General features: G+C 44.8%; 1 protein-coding gene across 6 annotated transcripts in view; it reads right to left on the bottom strand.

The window, feature by feature from the left end:
* The window catches only part of ccdc88ab (coiled-coil domain containing 88Ab), a 48,166-nt gene continuing 31,843 nt past the window's right edge, over nucleotides 1-16,323 (bottom strand). The window contains exons 17-39 of one of the 6 annotated variants that reach the window (XM_028422966.1): nucleotides 15,954-16,247; nucleotides 15,479-15,661; nucleotides 14,773-15,051; nucleotides 14,504-14,628; nucleotides 14,147-14,285; nucleotides 13,478-13,654; nucleotides 13,194-13,355; nucleotides 10,981-11,258; nucleotides 10,707-10,850; nucleotides 10,445-10,631; nucleotides 10,119-10,264; nucleotides 9,945-10,037; nucleotides 9,541-9,740; nucleotides 9,300-9,347; nucleotides 7,855-7,932; nucleotides 6,199-6,435; nucleotides 6,009-6,062; nucleotides 5,182-5,268; nucleotides 4,536-4,625; nucleotides 3,968-4,248; nucleotides 3,366-3,819; nucleotides 1,581-1,684; nucleotides 1-1,000 (exon numbers count right to left, since the gene is read on the bottom strand). In XM_028422966.1, the coding sequence (XP_028278767.1) occupies nucleotides 1,629-1,684; nucleotides 3,366-3,819; nucleotides 3,968-4,248; nucleotides 4,536-4,625; nucleotides 5,182-5,268; nucleotides 6,009-6,062; nucleotides 6,199-6,435; nucleotides 7,855-7,932; nucleotides 9,300-9,347; nucleotides 9,541-9,740; nucleotides 9,945-10,037; nucleotides 10,119-10,264; nucleotides 10,445-10,631; nucleotides 10,707-10,850; nucleotides 10,981-11,258; nucleotides 13,194-13,355; nucleotides 13,478-13,654; nucleotides 14,147-14,285; nucleotides 14,504-14,628; nucleotides 14,773-15,051; nucleotides 15,479-15,661; nucleotides 15,954-16,247 (3,792 nt within the window). In that variant the 3' untranslated portion in view covers nucleotides 1-1,000; nucleotides 1,581-1,628. Of the gene's footprint in view, nucleotides 3,820-3,967; nucleotides 4,249-4,535; nucleotides 4,626-5,181; nucleotides 5,269-6,008; nucleotides 6,063-6,198; nucleotides 6,436-7,854; nucleotides 7,933-9,299; nucleotides 9,348-9,540; nucleotides 9,741-9,944; nucleotides 10,038-10,118; nucleotides 10,265-10,444; nucleotides 10,632-10,706; nucleotides 10,851-10,980; nucleotides 11,259-13,193; nucleotides 13,356-13,477; nucleotides 13,655-14,146; nucleotides 14,286-14,503; nucleotides 14,629-14,772; nucleotides 15,052-15,478; nucleotides 15,662-15,953; nucleotides 16,248-16,323 lie in introns of all 6 variants that reach the window. The other 5 variants (XM_028422965.1, XM_028422960.1, XM_028422962.1 and 2 more) reach the window with 5 other exon arrangements.

Here is a 16,323-nt window from a genome sequence, read left to right as displayed (position 1 = left end):
TAGTTGATGATTTTTTAATTACATCAAATGGATTCATGTAAAAGTGGAAAAGGAGGAAAACACTGGGTCTCATCATGTTCAACACAACACAAATCTTATGTTCTGAATGTAACAGGCAGGTCACAGGTCACCTATACTGCAGGCAGATTTATAAGCACAAGGTGGATACACAATGCTGCGATGTGTGCTTTTATTTTCCTTATCAGAGCAGGATGGGAAACCTTACAGGAGATGAAACATGTTTCTAATGAGAATAATGAGAGGATGAGCCGTGTAGCTGTCTTATAGGTGACCTGGAACTCTCCTTCTTTCTTTCTCTTAGAACGCACAACCTTCACACATGATTGGCAGGCGACAGAGACCAATCACTGAGCTGTCATGGCTTCCTGTCCAAAGTCCATTTGGTATCCTGAAACGTAAAAACTCCCATTGAACACCGTCCTCCTCTTTTGATTGGATAAAGGAAGTGGGATGATTGGCTGATTGATTGCTTCATGCAGATTGTGATTCAGTAGCCAGTAATGTATGTGTGTGTGCTGACATGCGTTATGATGTTGTAGCTTGTGCGTTCTGCCAGTTCACCTTTTTGTTTTTTTTTAAAAGTCCATGGCGTCGGGCAGAGGAAGGTCCAAAACGGAGTCATCTGTCTGGCTTAAGATCGCCCTTTTTGGCTGTTGTGTGAACATTGGCACTTTAATCTTAGTCCACAGAGACTAGTGCACATCACACATGGCAGTACAATCTGCCACAGCAGTCTTTTTCCAAAAAAAAAAAAAACCTGTCAATGCAACATTTTTTAGTATTTCTTATCTGGTTTCCTTGATTCAAGGAAGAAAAACAAAACAGAGAAGGAAGCCACTTTTCTCTACTCAAGTGTTCTGGTTTAAATAAAAAAAACAAAAAACAAAAGGGGGATATACAATCGTTTCTCACTGTAGACCGTCTCAGCAGATTAACTCTACTAGGCTTCAGACACACAGCTCCAAGGCCACCTTTCTCTCTGAGTCCCAAGCAAGCAAAGAGTGGAAAGAGCAGAAGAACAGAAGGCAGAATAAAAACAGAAGAAGAAGTCAGAAACTGTATCAGTTAAGACAATGATGTAACAAGGGGGAAACAGAGGGAAGCAGCCAGCCTGGAACTACATGCAAAGGGAGGAGGGAAGGATTTCAGTGCTACACCAGAAGCCATGCAGCAAAGGGCTGATGTGTTCACCAGTAAAACACCTCAGCGGTCAAAACACCAACACATCATGAAGGAAGGAAGGAGCCACCGGAGCCACAAAACTCCTCTAGTTGAAGGAATTGGGGACACAATGCAGGCAAAAAATGGCCCATATGCCATGCAGACCAGGTCCCATCAGGCTCTGTGAACAGGCGTCTGGCACCACAGGGACAGTGAGGGGACGGACAGGACAGGGAGGAGGGGGACAGCTTAGAGAAGCAGGGGAAGCAAGTGCATGGCAGGATGGACGACATCTGTTACACCATGTTTTAGGTTCCCATGGATACAAGATTGGCCCCCACCATCCCTCCCTCATCCCCTGTTTTTTTTTTCCTCGCGCTCGAGCAGCGCTCACTCACCACGCGCTCACGGCATGATAGCAGACAGACGAGGGTGGGGGGCGGGGTTTAGCAGCTTTGCTGCGGCTCCCCGCTCCTGCTTTTAGACTTTCTGCCCTCCACATCTGTAGGACAAAGGCAACGTTTATGTTATCTGCAGAGTGACAACATTGACTTCATTTCTGCATATAGATAAATACAACAAAGCAGCAACTACAAAAGCAGTAATAAATAAGAATCTAGATGCAGGTCTACTAGTACTGGCACTGCAAATAGTGCTCGTCTTTGATTATAACTTAACTGATATAGTCTGTCATCCAGTCTCTTGTTGTGGTACGTCAGGAAGTAAATAAAGAGTTCCCAAACACCAAATCAAATGATGTCAGCTTCATTCACAAAACAATCTAACAACCAAGCAGTAGCTTCATGGGCTGAGGGGCAAAGGCTCCATGAAAACTTCAGTTTCTCTGGATTTTGATCGATCCCTGCACCTCGTCTGTACCTCTTTGTCTATATTTGGATTAACCAGGAGATAGGCAGAAGGAGTCACCCACACTCTTTACAGTCTACACTTACAATAACTCCTCCATTACTCCATCAACATCCTCAACATCAATTGCCTAAATGTATTACGCAGCATGTTCAGACTTTATCCTACCTTCACTGACCTGACTAAAAACATTTCTGATCATTTTGGGAATGAAGCGTCATCATTTTGTCACCTTAGAAGTCAGTCAGGGTTCACCAGGTCATCCACAGAAACAACAGCCAGTTAATATAAAATAATACAGTAGAGATATCAAACACAAAACACACCATGAAAAGAACACAAAATAAACATGATATCCATTTTGATCACTGCAATCAAAATGAGTGTTTAAAAAACAGACAAAACAAAGCCATGCAGAAAGTTAATATAAAAACACTCTTTCGAAACATCACCATAGACAGTGAAGACCTATTATCTGACATGACTTTGATGTGAATGAAGTGCGCCATCAGAAACAGCGTTTCTGCAGCTTTTCATGGATTCTGGTGACACTGTCAGACGCTGCTTTGGCTCGTGTCAAATTCAATTCTTGAATCTCTTTGTCAGTTTTACAGTGCCGTTTAAACCCCCCGCAGCGATAATAGTGTAGTGTTAGCCAATGAAACAGGTCTGATGAACAAAACAAATGTCAAAGGCAGCTGGACAGAGGAACAGTCCCACCTCACAGAACAGGAATCAGCACCAAACAGAAAAAAACACAGCACAGAGATAGATAGTGCTCTGATAAATACATGCAAAGATGAAGGCTCCGTCCTTTTAGTCTCAGCTTTTTTTTTTTTAGTATTGAGTTCAGCAAACCAGAAACCTCCCTGTGGCTCACACACAGCCGTACTCATACCACAGAGACTGGTTGTCCTCTGGGCTCAGTGACGGGTCAGAATTATTCACACCACTGTTATCAACACCTTCGCTAAACTCTTTAAGGCTGTCTGAGCTGGATCTCATCTGCCCGTTGGTCTGGCTGTGAGAGGTCGGGATCGGGTGTGTTTTATTTGTAACAGGAGGCCCACTGATGTTGCTGACTAAGGTGGGGTTTATTGACAGGTAGGGGAGGTTTTTGCCTGCTGACTCACTAAAGATGGAGTCCATGAACACAGACTCTACGGTGAAAGACGGGCCCAGGAAAGATTCGAGGGTGGAGAGGTCGGGGTCCTCCAAGCTATGGCAGGGTAAGCTGAGTGACTTGGGCATGGGGGTGGTGGTGGTGGTGGTGGTAAAGGATCCCTTTAGGTTGGTGCTGTTGGGGTGGTACTCACTGGCTGTTGGCTGGGAGCGTACCCCAGCCTTTGTGGAAGCAACAGGAGGAGAAGCATCTACAGACACAGGCTGCCGGCTGTCCTTGGACAGGAGGTCGTGGATGCTGGTGCGCCGTGTGGTACCTTCAGCGGTGGAGATAACGCTGCTGGCCCGGGGAAGCGTGGAGGAAGTCGAATCCAGGCGCTCGGAGACGGACGTGGCTTTACCCTGCGAGGACAGGCTGGAGCGCATGGGGGCGGAGCCTTTCACACGGGTGCTCTCAGCCTTCCGTAGTGTAGGGCGCCCTGGCTGTCCAGAGGACCTCGGTGGCCGGTCGGAGCTTACAGGCGCTGCTTTCCCGCTGGATGAGCGTAGAATGCCCCGGCCCTTTGTGGAAGTGCGTTCTTTTTGCACATGCTCAGAGGAGGTGGAGAGGCGAGGAGAGTCTACAGTGAGGTTCTCCTGACTGCCAGACTACAGAGGACAGCAAACAAACAATGTCAAGAAAACAAGTGTCTTCATTTTTTAATGTCTTTCATCATAACTATGTATGGACTCATCATCTGGAAACTATATATTCATAAATTGTTTCCATCACCTATACAAACATCTGAGACCTCACCTCTGCAGGATCAATACCCTCATCCAGGAACTGCTGCAGGGACAGCACCTCATTGCCAGGGGATCCCGTCTTCCTGATCTGTGTCTGTCCAGGGCTTCCCACCGCGCTGGACGGGTCAAGGGACCTGCGCAGCTGCAGGGGGCTTTGGTGGGAGGAGCGCGAGGAGCTGGGTTGCTGGACGGGGCTGCTGCCACTGCTGGACCAAACCTCCTGGTCTAGACTGAGGCTAAACTCGCCACTGCTCTCACTGTGAGGCCTGCTGAGGCTGCCGTTCACAGTGCCTGAGAGGGGAGGAGGAGGAGGCAGTGATTTGATGATGCACAAATCTGCTGGGGAACTGAATTAGTATTGATCAAACCTGCCTGAAAGTTTCAGAACATATTGTATATCCATTTAAAAAAGGTAATTGTATCGCAACACAATGTTTTTCACTCAGCTATCTGATTTTGCAACACTAGACTTTACCACTGCAGACATTTGGGGCAAAAGAGACATTAATGGATAAGAGAGGAAGAAGAAGGGTAGAAGGAGGAGGAGGAGGAAGAGGGTTACAAGAAGGAAGGCATACCTTTGCCCTCCAGAGGAGAAGTGAGGTGGGAGTTATTGTTACTATTGCTACTTGTGGTCCTGTTGCTATGGAGACTGGTGGGTCTGGAGGCTGGGAAAGGGACAAGAGGGAAGACGCACACATACACACGCATTCACAGTTAGGATTTATATAACCGTACATGTACCCACACTAACATGCACTAACACACAGACTCTAACAGAGCGACTCCTGCTGGGGGAGCAGATGGCACATGCCAGGCAGAGGGACAGGAAGGGTGGCTTAGTGCCAGGCTGCACCCCAATATGTCCTTTAAACAAAGAAAGGAACTGCCAAAAGAGAGAGCAGGGACATCTAAACACTAGGCCCAATCAATCCACTTCAAAAGAGACGTAACAGAGGACAACAGAGTGAGTGAATTAGTGATCCAAGAAATGGGAGTGAGAGTAGGAGGACAAGAAGGAAAACAAAGAAAGGACACCGTGACCCTGCTCTTCCCCGTGTTCACACCTGGAAACCAGTGACTGTGAAATCAAACTGGTATTCATGGTTGACACCAAATTAGAATTTTAAATCAGTCTTTCCATCCCCGGTTGGTATCAGACTTGTTAACCCATCTAGGAAACCAGCCCAGAGTGATCTTCAGTGCCAAGTAATTGTCACTTACTACAGATGCTACAGTGCACTCTGCACGTAGCGCTCAGCTCAACAGGAGAGGGACACAAAGGCAGAGCACTGCTATACACCTGCAGGCCTGATAACACACACACAATACACACACACACACAGATAAGTGACATTTAGGAAAGGACAACACATTTCTAACAGTTGCACCACTTAGCACAACACAGGAACCACCATACAAACACATGGAAAAAAATCCCTAATGACTGTCCACACAGTAACACACCTAATGGCTGATACATTAAAGGTATTGTGTGTCTGTGAGACTGGATGTCCATTTCCTTCAACCATTACAGGGATGAACTGGGAAATGGATTTTACGGTAATCTATTTCATTTTTTATCAGTGCGTTCTGGGAACTCATGAGCATCCAGACTAATGCTGTGCCATCATCCTGCAGTAATGACTCAGCTTTACTACATGTTTGGTATTCTGTGCATCGGTTTGCAAACCGCTGGGCCTTAGGGTCTAAATGTGAGGAATGTGTGTCGGTAGTTTGGTGGCTATTTAACAACTGGGTCATCCATATTAAAGCAGCACAGAACTAATGAATAGCTGCCTGGCTGCAGCTTAACGTCCCTGGAAAACATCCTAACGCCTGAATTACAGTCAATCCTACTTTCAGAGGAGGCTGATCTCCCTCCTCTGCTCAAATTGCTTTACCCTCTGTAGATCAGCCTTAATCAAAGTGGGGAAAGGCTGCCCAAAGATAAGCAGTGGGCCTGCTGGGGACGTGACCTCCTTTTGTGGGGTCTGTTCAACCTTTTCTCATTCCTCATTTAGGATTCCACTTTTTTTTCCTGGTCTTACCCTGACTCTTGGGGTCATCTGAAGAGCCAGCGACGTCCTCACAGGATGCATTATCTGTTGACATACAAAAAAAAGATTCAAAAAGTGATGCAACAGCTTTCTATGCTAGTCTGTTAAATGCCTAAAATATGAATATAATATCTAGACAATAGAACACAAGTCATCTAAATAGTGGAACTATGTTCCTGACCTTTGACCTGCAGCCGGTGCTTGGCTCTGCTGTGGCCTGCAGAGGGCAGGGTGAGGGCGGCACAGTCGATGGCGTTGGTGGAAAAGGCGAGCTCCTTCATGCGCTGTCCACTGCGCTTGCTGCTGCCCGTCATGCTGCTGTCTCGGGCTTCAGGCCCGTCCAGGTTCTCTGAGCTTCCAGCCCACGGAGCCCCAGGACCACCTGCAACTGCCATGGTCTGCAGCAGGTCGTTCATGGCTGAATGAATGCAGTGAAGGAGGGATGGCTATTAGATTCAGAAATCAAATCATTCCTCAGGAGTTATGGCCTATACAAGAAACTCTCATCTTCCTCTCATGTCTCAGGGGATCTAAAAGTAGTTCTTTCTTACTGGCTCCTAATCTTTGAAACCCAACAATAAGCATGTCTGTCAAATTAGTGAGAAATAACCCCCAATTGCCATCATGCCTAAAAATGTGCCCATACACCCCTGCAGAGGCCTGAAGCTAGATGGATTTGTGTGCGTTTGTAATGTTACAATCTCACATTTCAGCCGCCTCACAGGGCTACTCAAATCGCACTGCAAACTGTGACAGTTAAGTGAGGTGAAATATGTGATAAAATCATTATAATGTGTATGTATTTATGTATTTATCTTATAGCACACAAAGTAACGTCTTAGGACACATGCAGGCATACAGTTTTATTGAAGTATGTCATCCAAAGTGCATAAAGATGGTCATTCGGATTAATCACACCCTGTCCTAGCGAGATACTTTTGAACATCACTGACTGTCTCCATGCACTTTGTTTACTGAGCCGATGATTGAGAAGCATGAAAGCATGCAAAGCTGCTCTGAGCAGCAGCAGCGGATCAGAGAGAGTCCATGTCAGCAAAATAAGATCTGAAATGCAGCACGCTGACAGGAAGAAAGAGAGGGAGAGAAAGAGAGAATACAGGCTCCATTTCAGGTCCTCCATGGTGCGTGTGAGCGTCGATCAGGCGGGTGCTGGTTTTAGTTTTTATTTAAGTCATGCTGAAACCAAAGACGGCAGCAAAAACACATGAAAGGCAAACCCGCAGTCTCTCACAATCTCACCCGAACACACACACACACACAGCCTTTCATTCTGTGAACACACAAAAAAATGAAATCATAGAGCACATGACAAAGCTGCCCGATACGTCATTCGACACAGAGTGATTCATGTTGTGATGAAACTGAAAGATCACACAACAACAAGAGACAGAAAGAGGAATCTCCTACATTTCACTATGATCGGTTTCTGTTTGTCTGTGTTACTCGTTATTATGAAGTACTGAGAACAAAGTGGTGAAAGCTAGGTTAGTCTAGTAATGATACTCTACAGGAGAGAGTGGAGGCGGCAGACATATTGGCGGAGGTGGTGACAGACAGGTGGGGATGACTAGGAAGAAATAATAGGAAAAGTCAATGATGTCAGCAGATGCAGCATGGGGGAGAGGTGACTAAGAAGAAAAACCTGAATCATTGGCTTGTGTAGACATTTGAATGATGTCAGATAATAAAATATTAAAAAGAGCTGTAATGCCCCACACTGCATCCTCTCTAATCATCAGAGACAGCTCCTTCTTTGTTTCTCCTAGCATGACAGGACAACAAGGAGGCTTAGCATGGCGGCTAACGGAGGTCTTACACATGGATCGCCGGTAGATGGCCTTGGCCTTGTCTTTGTCCTTGGATCTGTTCCTCATGAAAGGCAGCCTTTTTATAGCTGTCAAAGCGCAGGCCAGAGACAGACGGACAGACAGACAGAGGAGAAAGAAAAAGCCGTGGAAGGAAAGCAACAAAAAAGGAGGGAAGAACAGAAGGATGAGGTTAACATTTTCACACAAGGAACCAGGGGAGAGATGCAGAGAGAAAGCTGAGCCCCTGCACACTCAACTGGACGACAGACAACAATGCAATTAACGCAACAGTTTTAACTTAAAAACAGGTGGATCACACACATGTAAGGCCTGTATAAACAAATACCATTACAAATACTATAGCAATACAAATATTGAAGCTGAAAGAAATCTCAGTAGACTGTTAGAGATTTATATTCAGCTCTGGTGAGGTTTACATGCTCAGTAAATGATAACTTGTTTGGAAGTTGTAAAAACTTATCAAAAGTACTTTCTGACTGTGATGGAAGGTTTGTCGTGGAGTATAGAAACTTGAAATATAATTTGTAATAAGGGCAGACTACAAAAACACATCATGTAAACAAAACAGAAACACCTCACACACCTTCTACTCTTACACAACACACACTCTCATGTTAATGGTCCTGTCAACACAATGACACCAACAAGGTTCCAAACATTACACACTACCACAGCTAGATGACTGTCAGAAGACACAGAAGGTGGAGAGTATTAAAGGGTGCAATTAGGAGAGTAACGGGGGGGCGGCTGAATGATTGTTCCTTTACAGACACTTCAAAGAATAATAAGCTACAGTGTAATGTACAAAGGCTTTTGTTTGTTTTCTAGTGTACAGACTAAACTGACTGTTTTAAAAGATAACCAGTTAAAGAAAGTACAACCTGATGACTGGAAGTCATGAACTTGTATTGCACCTTTTAATATTGTTGATGCTATGAGCGAGGGCGATTCTTCCTCGTTTACAGCTGAGCTGCACAGGTTGAAGTTAGTAAACCTATCAAAATTTGAATCACATGAGAGTGCACTTGATTCAAATGGACTCCTGACCACTGAGAGTACTTCATCACACTTAATGCAGGAAGGGTGAAGCAGCTAAGACACAGTCCAACTCCTCATTTAAAAAAGTGATATCAGAAAGTTATTACCAAGACTCTTTATAATTCCCCTTTAAAGCTGAGATATATATATAACAGTCTTGGTAGCTTCCATAAGCAAAAGCCATAAATGAAATCAAGCACATCACATGTTGTTTCAAACATAATACATTCTTAACCAGGTCTGAAGTACACTGTCAAACTCCTGGCACTGAGCAGCTCATCAGTAAACCTCTAAGACAGCTGTGTGACACTGACAATGGACTCACGAAAACATGCCCTGAAAGACGCGACAGTCGGGTCAGAAAACCCGCCCACCCTCCCCATCCGCAGCATACCATTGGACGAACCCTGCCCTTGGGCATGGGACTGCTGCCCTCTCTTCCCTTTGCAGAGAAAGAGAGAGAAATAAAAAAGCAAAGGAGCAGTTAGGGGAAAAGACACCCATTCATCATTCACCCACTCAGGCATTCACAAAACCCTGTAGTAGATTTTACACTTTTGGGGAGGAAAGCATCAAACATGAGCTTGCCAGAAACTCTTTATATACATGCTTATGTTTTTTTTCTTTGTACTCACTGCTGCTCCTCTTTTGTGTCAGTGTGTCATCTAGAGAATTGGAGCCGGAGCCAATGGATGAGCTGTCCTGGCTGTCCGGGGGAAACGACAGGAACCCATCGCCAGACTCTGAACGAGATGGAGTCAGTGTGAGAGAGCGCATTCTCTCTCTCTTTGGCTTGATCAGCTTCCTCATCTTCAGAGTGATCCAGTTGCCACGCCTGCAAGTCCAGCGAAGAGTGAGACAAAAGAGAGAGAGGCAAAAGAAAACAGGTAAGAAGAGTGGATGTATTTAAATGATGTGTTGCATGCTTGCATGATTTCAGCCTCCAGATCTGTGAGGCAGTTTTAACATTCTGCATGTGAGAGATTATGATATAACAACAAACCAGTTCATGGCAACAAAATATGTGTCAACATATTACCTGCGTGGAGGTGAAGGGTCATAAAACTTGTACTGATCCATGATCTTCTCCTCCAGCTTCTCCTTCTGTCTCCTCAGCTCATTCAGTTTGTCTCTGAAGGATTGCAAAGCAAAGAAAATCAAGCATTCAATCCAGATTAATTTAACTTAATCCTGTTTAGTATCAGGCGTTTACATGTATTGTCTTTGCTCCACGTGGAACAGGTCCTTGCTCTCCATGGTCTGCTCCAGCAGGGTGCGGTTCTGGAGCATCAGAGTCTGAATCTGGTCCAACAGGTGACGGTTCTCCTCCTCCAGGTTTCCTTTCAGCTGGCTCAACAACTAGAACACACACATATTAAAGAGAGTCTCAGACACCTGGCTCAACTACAGAGATGAACAATCAAAGCGATAAACCAACAAAACCACAGCCGGCCTTCAGATGTTGTGTCTCTAACTATGACACAGTGGATAAACACAGAGCCTGGGAAACCCCCTAAATAAAGAGAAGTCTCTCATCACCTCGCACTGGTTGGTGAGCTTAGTGGAGGTGATGTCCAGCTGCTGGTACTGCTCCTTCAGTTTTGAGAACTCGGCCTCCAGCTTGGTCTGATCCAGCTTTGCGCTGTTCAGCTGAGTCTTTATGTTCTTGTGTTCCAGTTGAAGATTCTCATTGTCCTTCATCAGCTGACGATAGGTCGTATTAAGTCTGAGGAGACAGCAAAGGGGGTCAATATATAGAGTCTTTGTTAGAGTATTATTAATATATAAGTATTGATCTGACTTGTCATGTTCCTCTTTGAGCAGTTTGCACTGGTCAGCTGTGGCTTGGTGGGTCTGGTTCTCTAGTGCCATCTTCTCCTGCTGCTCCTTCAGGTTTTTCTCCAGCTCCTCCAGATCCCCCTTCTTCTGCAGGAGCTGCTTGTACCTGTACACACACATTACACTACATTAAACATGTTCATGAGGTAGAACCAACAACACCACTGGGCCCTCTAGTTACTCAGCATAGTTGCTTTTATGACAATGTCCTAATGAGACAATGCAATGTGTCTCACTTGTCCTCCAAGTCCCGGTGCTGCTGCTCCAGGCTCTTATGGGAGGTCTTAAGGCTGCCGTGCTTTCCAATCAGGGCCTCATACTCTGCAGCCTGCCTCTCATGGAGCGCCGCCAGCTTCTCGTGATCGCGGAGCAGCATCTCATAGGTGGACCTCAGCTCCTCTTTATCTCTTAGTGCACCCTCGCGCTCTCCCTCCACACTACTCTGCTGGCTCTGCAGCTGGGCATTCTGGGCCATAAGGGATGCACCCTGTGAACTTAGGGTGGAGTTCTCCACCTACATAAAAGGACAGAGACAAGGGAAGACAGAAACTGGTGAGAAAAGGTGGAAGAGTGGAAAGGAGCTCACAGAAGAGGAACGTGTTGCTATTTTTGGTCTATAGGGGGCACTGTGCTGCTATTCATTTGGCTTTGCTGCTCTGCCATAAGCTCCATCTTCAACACACCAGTAGGGAAGCTGTTTCTTTTCGAGCTTCCTTTATGGTCACAGCGGTTTCCTCCACTCAAATCCCTTTTGCAATAATGATGTGTGTTTATTCACATTCTAACACACACACACAAACACAGTACCCAGGTGCCACCACACTTTGACACCTTTGAAGAATAACAGCAGTACACATGCACACACCTGTCTACACACTAATCCCTGACAAGCACCCCACTTTAAACAGAAAGCAACATACACTAACACTCACAGCAGCTTCTGTATGGTCAGTGTAAATCCTGCCACCCGCCCATAAGAAGGGTTTGAACTACTGCCAAATAGGGAGTACAAGTCTAAATCCATACCAGGAACTAAGCAGCCTGGCAGGGTGGTTGTACAAACAGAGCCACATAAAGGAAAGGCCCTGCATTTGGTGTCACCTTCTTATGTAGCATTGTATTATATCTGGTGTCTTTCAGGACAGAATTTGGTTTTAATTAGGCTGCTGTCCTGTCTCCTGATGAAGACCATGTAATGTGATAGGAAGCTCCAGACCTTGATTTGTGACAACGGTCATTTCCAAAGTCGAGCATTAACTAAAGATGACAAGAGAGACAGATCAGAGAAATCTGAAATTTTATCACAGCTCAAAAGGATTAAAGAGTAAAGTGGGTGACAGTGAGCCAATGACTAAAGAACACCATGTTATATCAACTATTTACAGCAGAAATAAACATACTTATTGGTCTCTTTAGATAATGTCCATGTTCATGTTGGCTACAATTAGTGGTGTGGCATTCTTGACTTGACTTTCTTACTGCCAGCCACCGTGTCACCCATCTGCCTGAGCTACACTCACGCTCCAGCTATTTGCCCAGTTTTGGATTAGCTGGGTGTTAGGTGGAGTCAGGCACTGCCAAGGTGGCACTGCTCAGAGCCACCACACCACTGAGCTTTAAAAGCCGCTCTGTAGGAGACTTAAGGGCAGTTGTGGAATGTAATGTAAAGTATTTTACTCCATTACATTTTGTGGCTAATCTCTATACTTTCTACAAAGTCTGCTGTTATTCGTTACATTTCATGACATTTTTGCCAAAATGTTGCCTCTATCTAAACAAAAATAGGCTGTGCTGTGTTGCTCTCTCTCTGAAGTTTAAACCAATCAGGTGGCTCTATGAGCTCCAGTGATAGCAGAGCTCGTGTTTGGCAGCAGTACAGCAGTAGACTGTCACTGGCCTCCTGTCCTTTGCAGCTTACCATTGAACCTAGATCCAGAGTCAGAGTTGTTACTGAACCACCAAACATTCAACAACATTCATATGTTTGAATTTAGAGGGCCCGAAAACAACTGGTGGATATAAAAGGTGCATTCTGTGTCAAAGAAAAGAGCTGCTGGCAGGGATTCACTAGTAGTGACATCTGTACAGACAGAAGTTTTACCAGGAGCTATATCGGCTTTCTTTATCGGCATGGTACCACCTAGATACTGAGAGACGACTCATTACATGAGTACTTCTACTTTTAATACTTTAAGTGAATTTTAAAAGTAAGACTTTTATTTAGGATTGTTGATTCTACTTTTATACACCACATTCAGCACCCACATTTCTCTGAAAACAGGTATATTTCATCTTCTAATGAAGAAAACAACAGCTTTATCTGTTTCTCACCGTTTGCTGTAGTCTGTTTCCCACTGCTTTTATTGATAACCTGCTTTACTGTAATGTACCAATAACCTATTTCTCTGTCACTGGACACTGCACTGAGTATTATGTGTAAGGGGATCACCTGTAGCTTGGCATTCTGTGTCTGTAATGTTGTATTGTTCTCTTGTAAGGATGCGGTCTGTCTCTGCAGGGCCACAATCTGAGCCTGCAGGTTGGAGCTTTGAGTTTCCAGCTGTTTGAGCTGGCTCCTCAGGGCAACCTTCTCCGCTTGCAGAGTGGCATTCTGGGAAAAGACGGCACATATCACAAAAAAAATCCGATTGAGAGGTGCACAGCTAAAATATGCATGCCTATAATTCACACACAAAAGCCCCACATGGTGTGTCCAATGGCTGCTTTACTCACATTCCTCTCCACTTCAATGAGTCTGTCCTTGACTTTTAGCAGCTCCCTGGTTGCCTCATGGCTCTCCTTCTCCCATTTACTGACACACTGAGCGTCCTCCCCTCCTTTAGAGGGTGAGCTCTGCACCATCTTCTCCTCCTCCTCTCTCTGACGCAGTGCTTCATAGTTTTTCTTCACCTGTGGAGAAACAAATATGTCAACACACCAAAATTACTTTGGGTTATATGTGCAGATTCCAACATAAATATGGAAATCCAAGATGGCTGGCTCCTTTGACTGGAAAAACTAACACAGGATCTGTTACAACCCTAAGGTTCAGGCCTCACATTTCCCCCCTATGTTTAAGCTTTGGGTTGAATTTGTGTCTGCAAGTTCAAAACACAGCCATCTTCCACAAGGAAGGCAGGCATCCTCCACTCCACTCCACCTCTTTCACAGAGCCCTGCTGCCTCATAAATAGATAAACTGCAGATAGAAGTGGAAAGCAGATGAATAAATAATGTATTGGCCTTGAGAATCCCATCATGTTTTTGTGTTTCTAGTGTTTCTAACTGCTGGAGAGGTTTTGGGACATACTGTTCGCAAACATTGACATGTTGCCGTTTCACTAATACTGTATATTTTTTATTTATTTCAATATTATCAAGTATGGATTTCTTTGTCACTGACCGTCTTCAGCTCCTGGCGGAGTTGCTGGTTGAGGTTGGAGGACTCCTGCAGTCTGGCCTCCAAAGCAGCAATTTTCTCCTCTTTAATCTCCAAAGATGATTTCAGAGTTGACTCCAGTTTGGTTTCCAGGAGCTTAAACCTAAGGATAAAGGCTCAGTTAGCTGTGTGTGTGTCTTTGTGTGTGTAGAGTGCATTTTAGCTTAGGTACAGCAGAGCAAAGTCCCCTAACTTCTAGAGTTGATTCAACACAAATCACTTCTGTCAGAAGGTATTTTTTTGAGTTTCCAGATAAAAAAGGCATTATAGAACAACAAATACTGCCTCTTGTTTTATAGTTGTGAACTTGTAAGATGATACCTGTCATCAGAGCTCTCATCATGCAGAAGCCTCTCTTTGTTGAGGCCAATTTTCTCCAACTCATGGGTCAGTTTCTCTAGATCATTATTCATCTGCTGAGTCCGGAGCTTCTCACTCACAAGCTCCTGAAAACACAACAACACACATTTAGTTCCACTAATTTTAATCAGATGACCAGAAACCTTTCATTTATTTGTCTAGAAACATGTTTCATGTCTCTAACATGCTGCTGAAACTCATGGTGTTGGGGAATAATATTTCCATCTGACCTCTCTGAGCGTAACCAGGGTCTTCTTATCAATAGTGGACTGTTTGACTAGCTCCTTGTTCTCTCTCTCCAGATCCTTCACTCTGGTGCAGGAGTCCCTGAAGAAGATCATCTCCTTGCCCATGGTCCGATTTTCTTTCTCCAGGGCGGTAATGCGCTGGTTGTTGTCATCTAGCTTGGAGTCGCGGATCTCGGCCTGCTGTCTCAACCGCTTGTTCTCCTTCTCCAGAAGCTTCTTGTCCTTCTCCAGCTGGGAGCTTTCCTGCTCCAGAGACTTGTTCTGCGTTGGAAGTAAAACATCATGAGGTGTAAGCAGCTAAAACGTCATTTGATGGAATCACATCTAGCCTAAATAGTAAATAGATGTTTGGCTAAAAGTAGATAAATATTTAGTCCAGTGGCCAAAAACCTGTTTGACAAATAATCAGGGATAATCCAACTCTGCAGGGAAGCATGCTGTAATTCTATCTGAACAAACTCAAATGAACTTGACTGGCAGTGTAATTATTTAATATCTTCTAAACTGCTGTATCACAAACTTCCCATCAGTCTGCCTCAATTACAATTTTTTGGTCCACTTTGACTGGCCTTGATCTGCCAGGCGGAACCAGTTCATCCCAAAAAAACGTACCAGAAGTGTGAAGCTCCCAAACACTTATTCAATTTAAACTCCCACTTTTCAGCATGTGATTGTTGTCACTGCCTACCTCCTGCTCCAGCTGCTCCAGGCGTTTACTGGAGATCTTGAGCTCCTCCAGGTTACGTTGGAGGGTTTGATTCTCAGACTCCACCTCCTGCAGTTCTGCCTCCAACTGCTGGATCTTCTTGCTGCTGTTCTCTAAAGCTTTCTGTAGCCGCTGATTCTCTGTATCTAGGCCCTGGTAGCTCATCTGGGAAAGGAACAGCTAGATTAGGAAATTAAAATCATCCATGAACTAGTTGTTCACTCCCTGGTGCCATTAAATGCTGGATCCCCTGCAACTCACCTGCCAATATTTAGAGGTGATAATTACGAAGTTTAACTCTATGGCTTCACAATCTTGTATAAAGACAGGTTCAGGACCATGTCGCACTATAATAATTCAACTGGCATATATCTGCTTTTATTCCTCAAATAAAGCTTATTGCTACACATGGCTGTGTCTTCCATCACAGACCTACCTTCTGTCTGTCTGGTATTACCTCTAATCTCTCCGTCTTCTTAGACGAGGCTTTGAGCAGTTCCAGGCTGCGCTTGAGTTGGCTCTTCTCACTCTCCAGCTCCCTGTTCTCGGCTTCCAGCTGAGCAGCCTTAGCACCAGCTGACCGGTGGTTTTCAGCTGAGCGCCGAAGCTCCAGGTTCTCTTGTTCCAGTTGGGAATTCTCCTTTTCCATGACCTCCAGCTGAAACGTCATGTTTTTCAAAGCATCTAGCTTCTTCTTCAGACGACGACCCTCTATCTCCAACTCAGTGTTTTCTTTCTCCAAAGAGGAGACCTACATATAAGTAGTTAATAAAGACAACAAGACCAACAACATGTTTAGATTATTTAAATATGCCTGTGTGTTATTC

Source organism: Parambassis ranga, chromosome 15 (genome assembly GCF_900634625.1).
Source record: "Parambassis ranga chromosome 15, fParRan2.1, whole genome shotgun sequence".
Lineage (NCBI taxonomy): Eukaryota > Metazoa > Chordata > Actinopteri > Ambassidae > Parambassis > Parambassis ranga.
The sequence above is the reverse complement of the archived record's forward strand: the minus strand, read 5'-3'. Positions and strand labels throughout refer to the sequence as shown.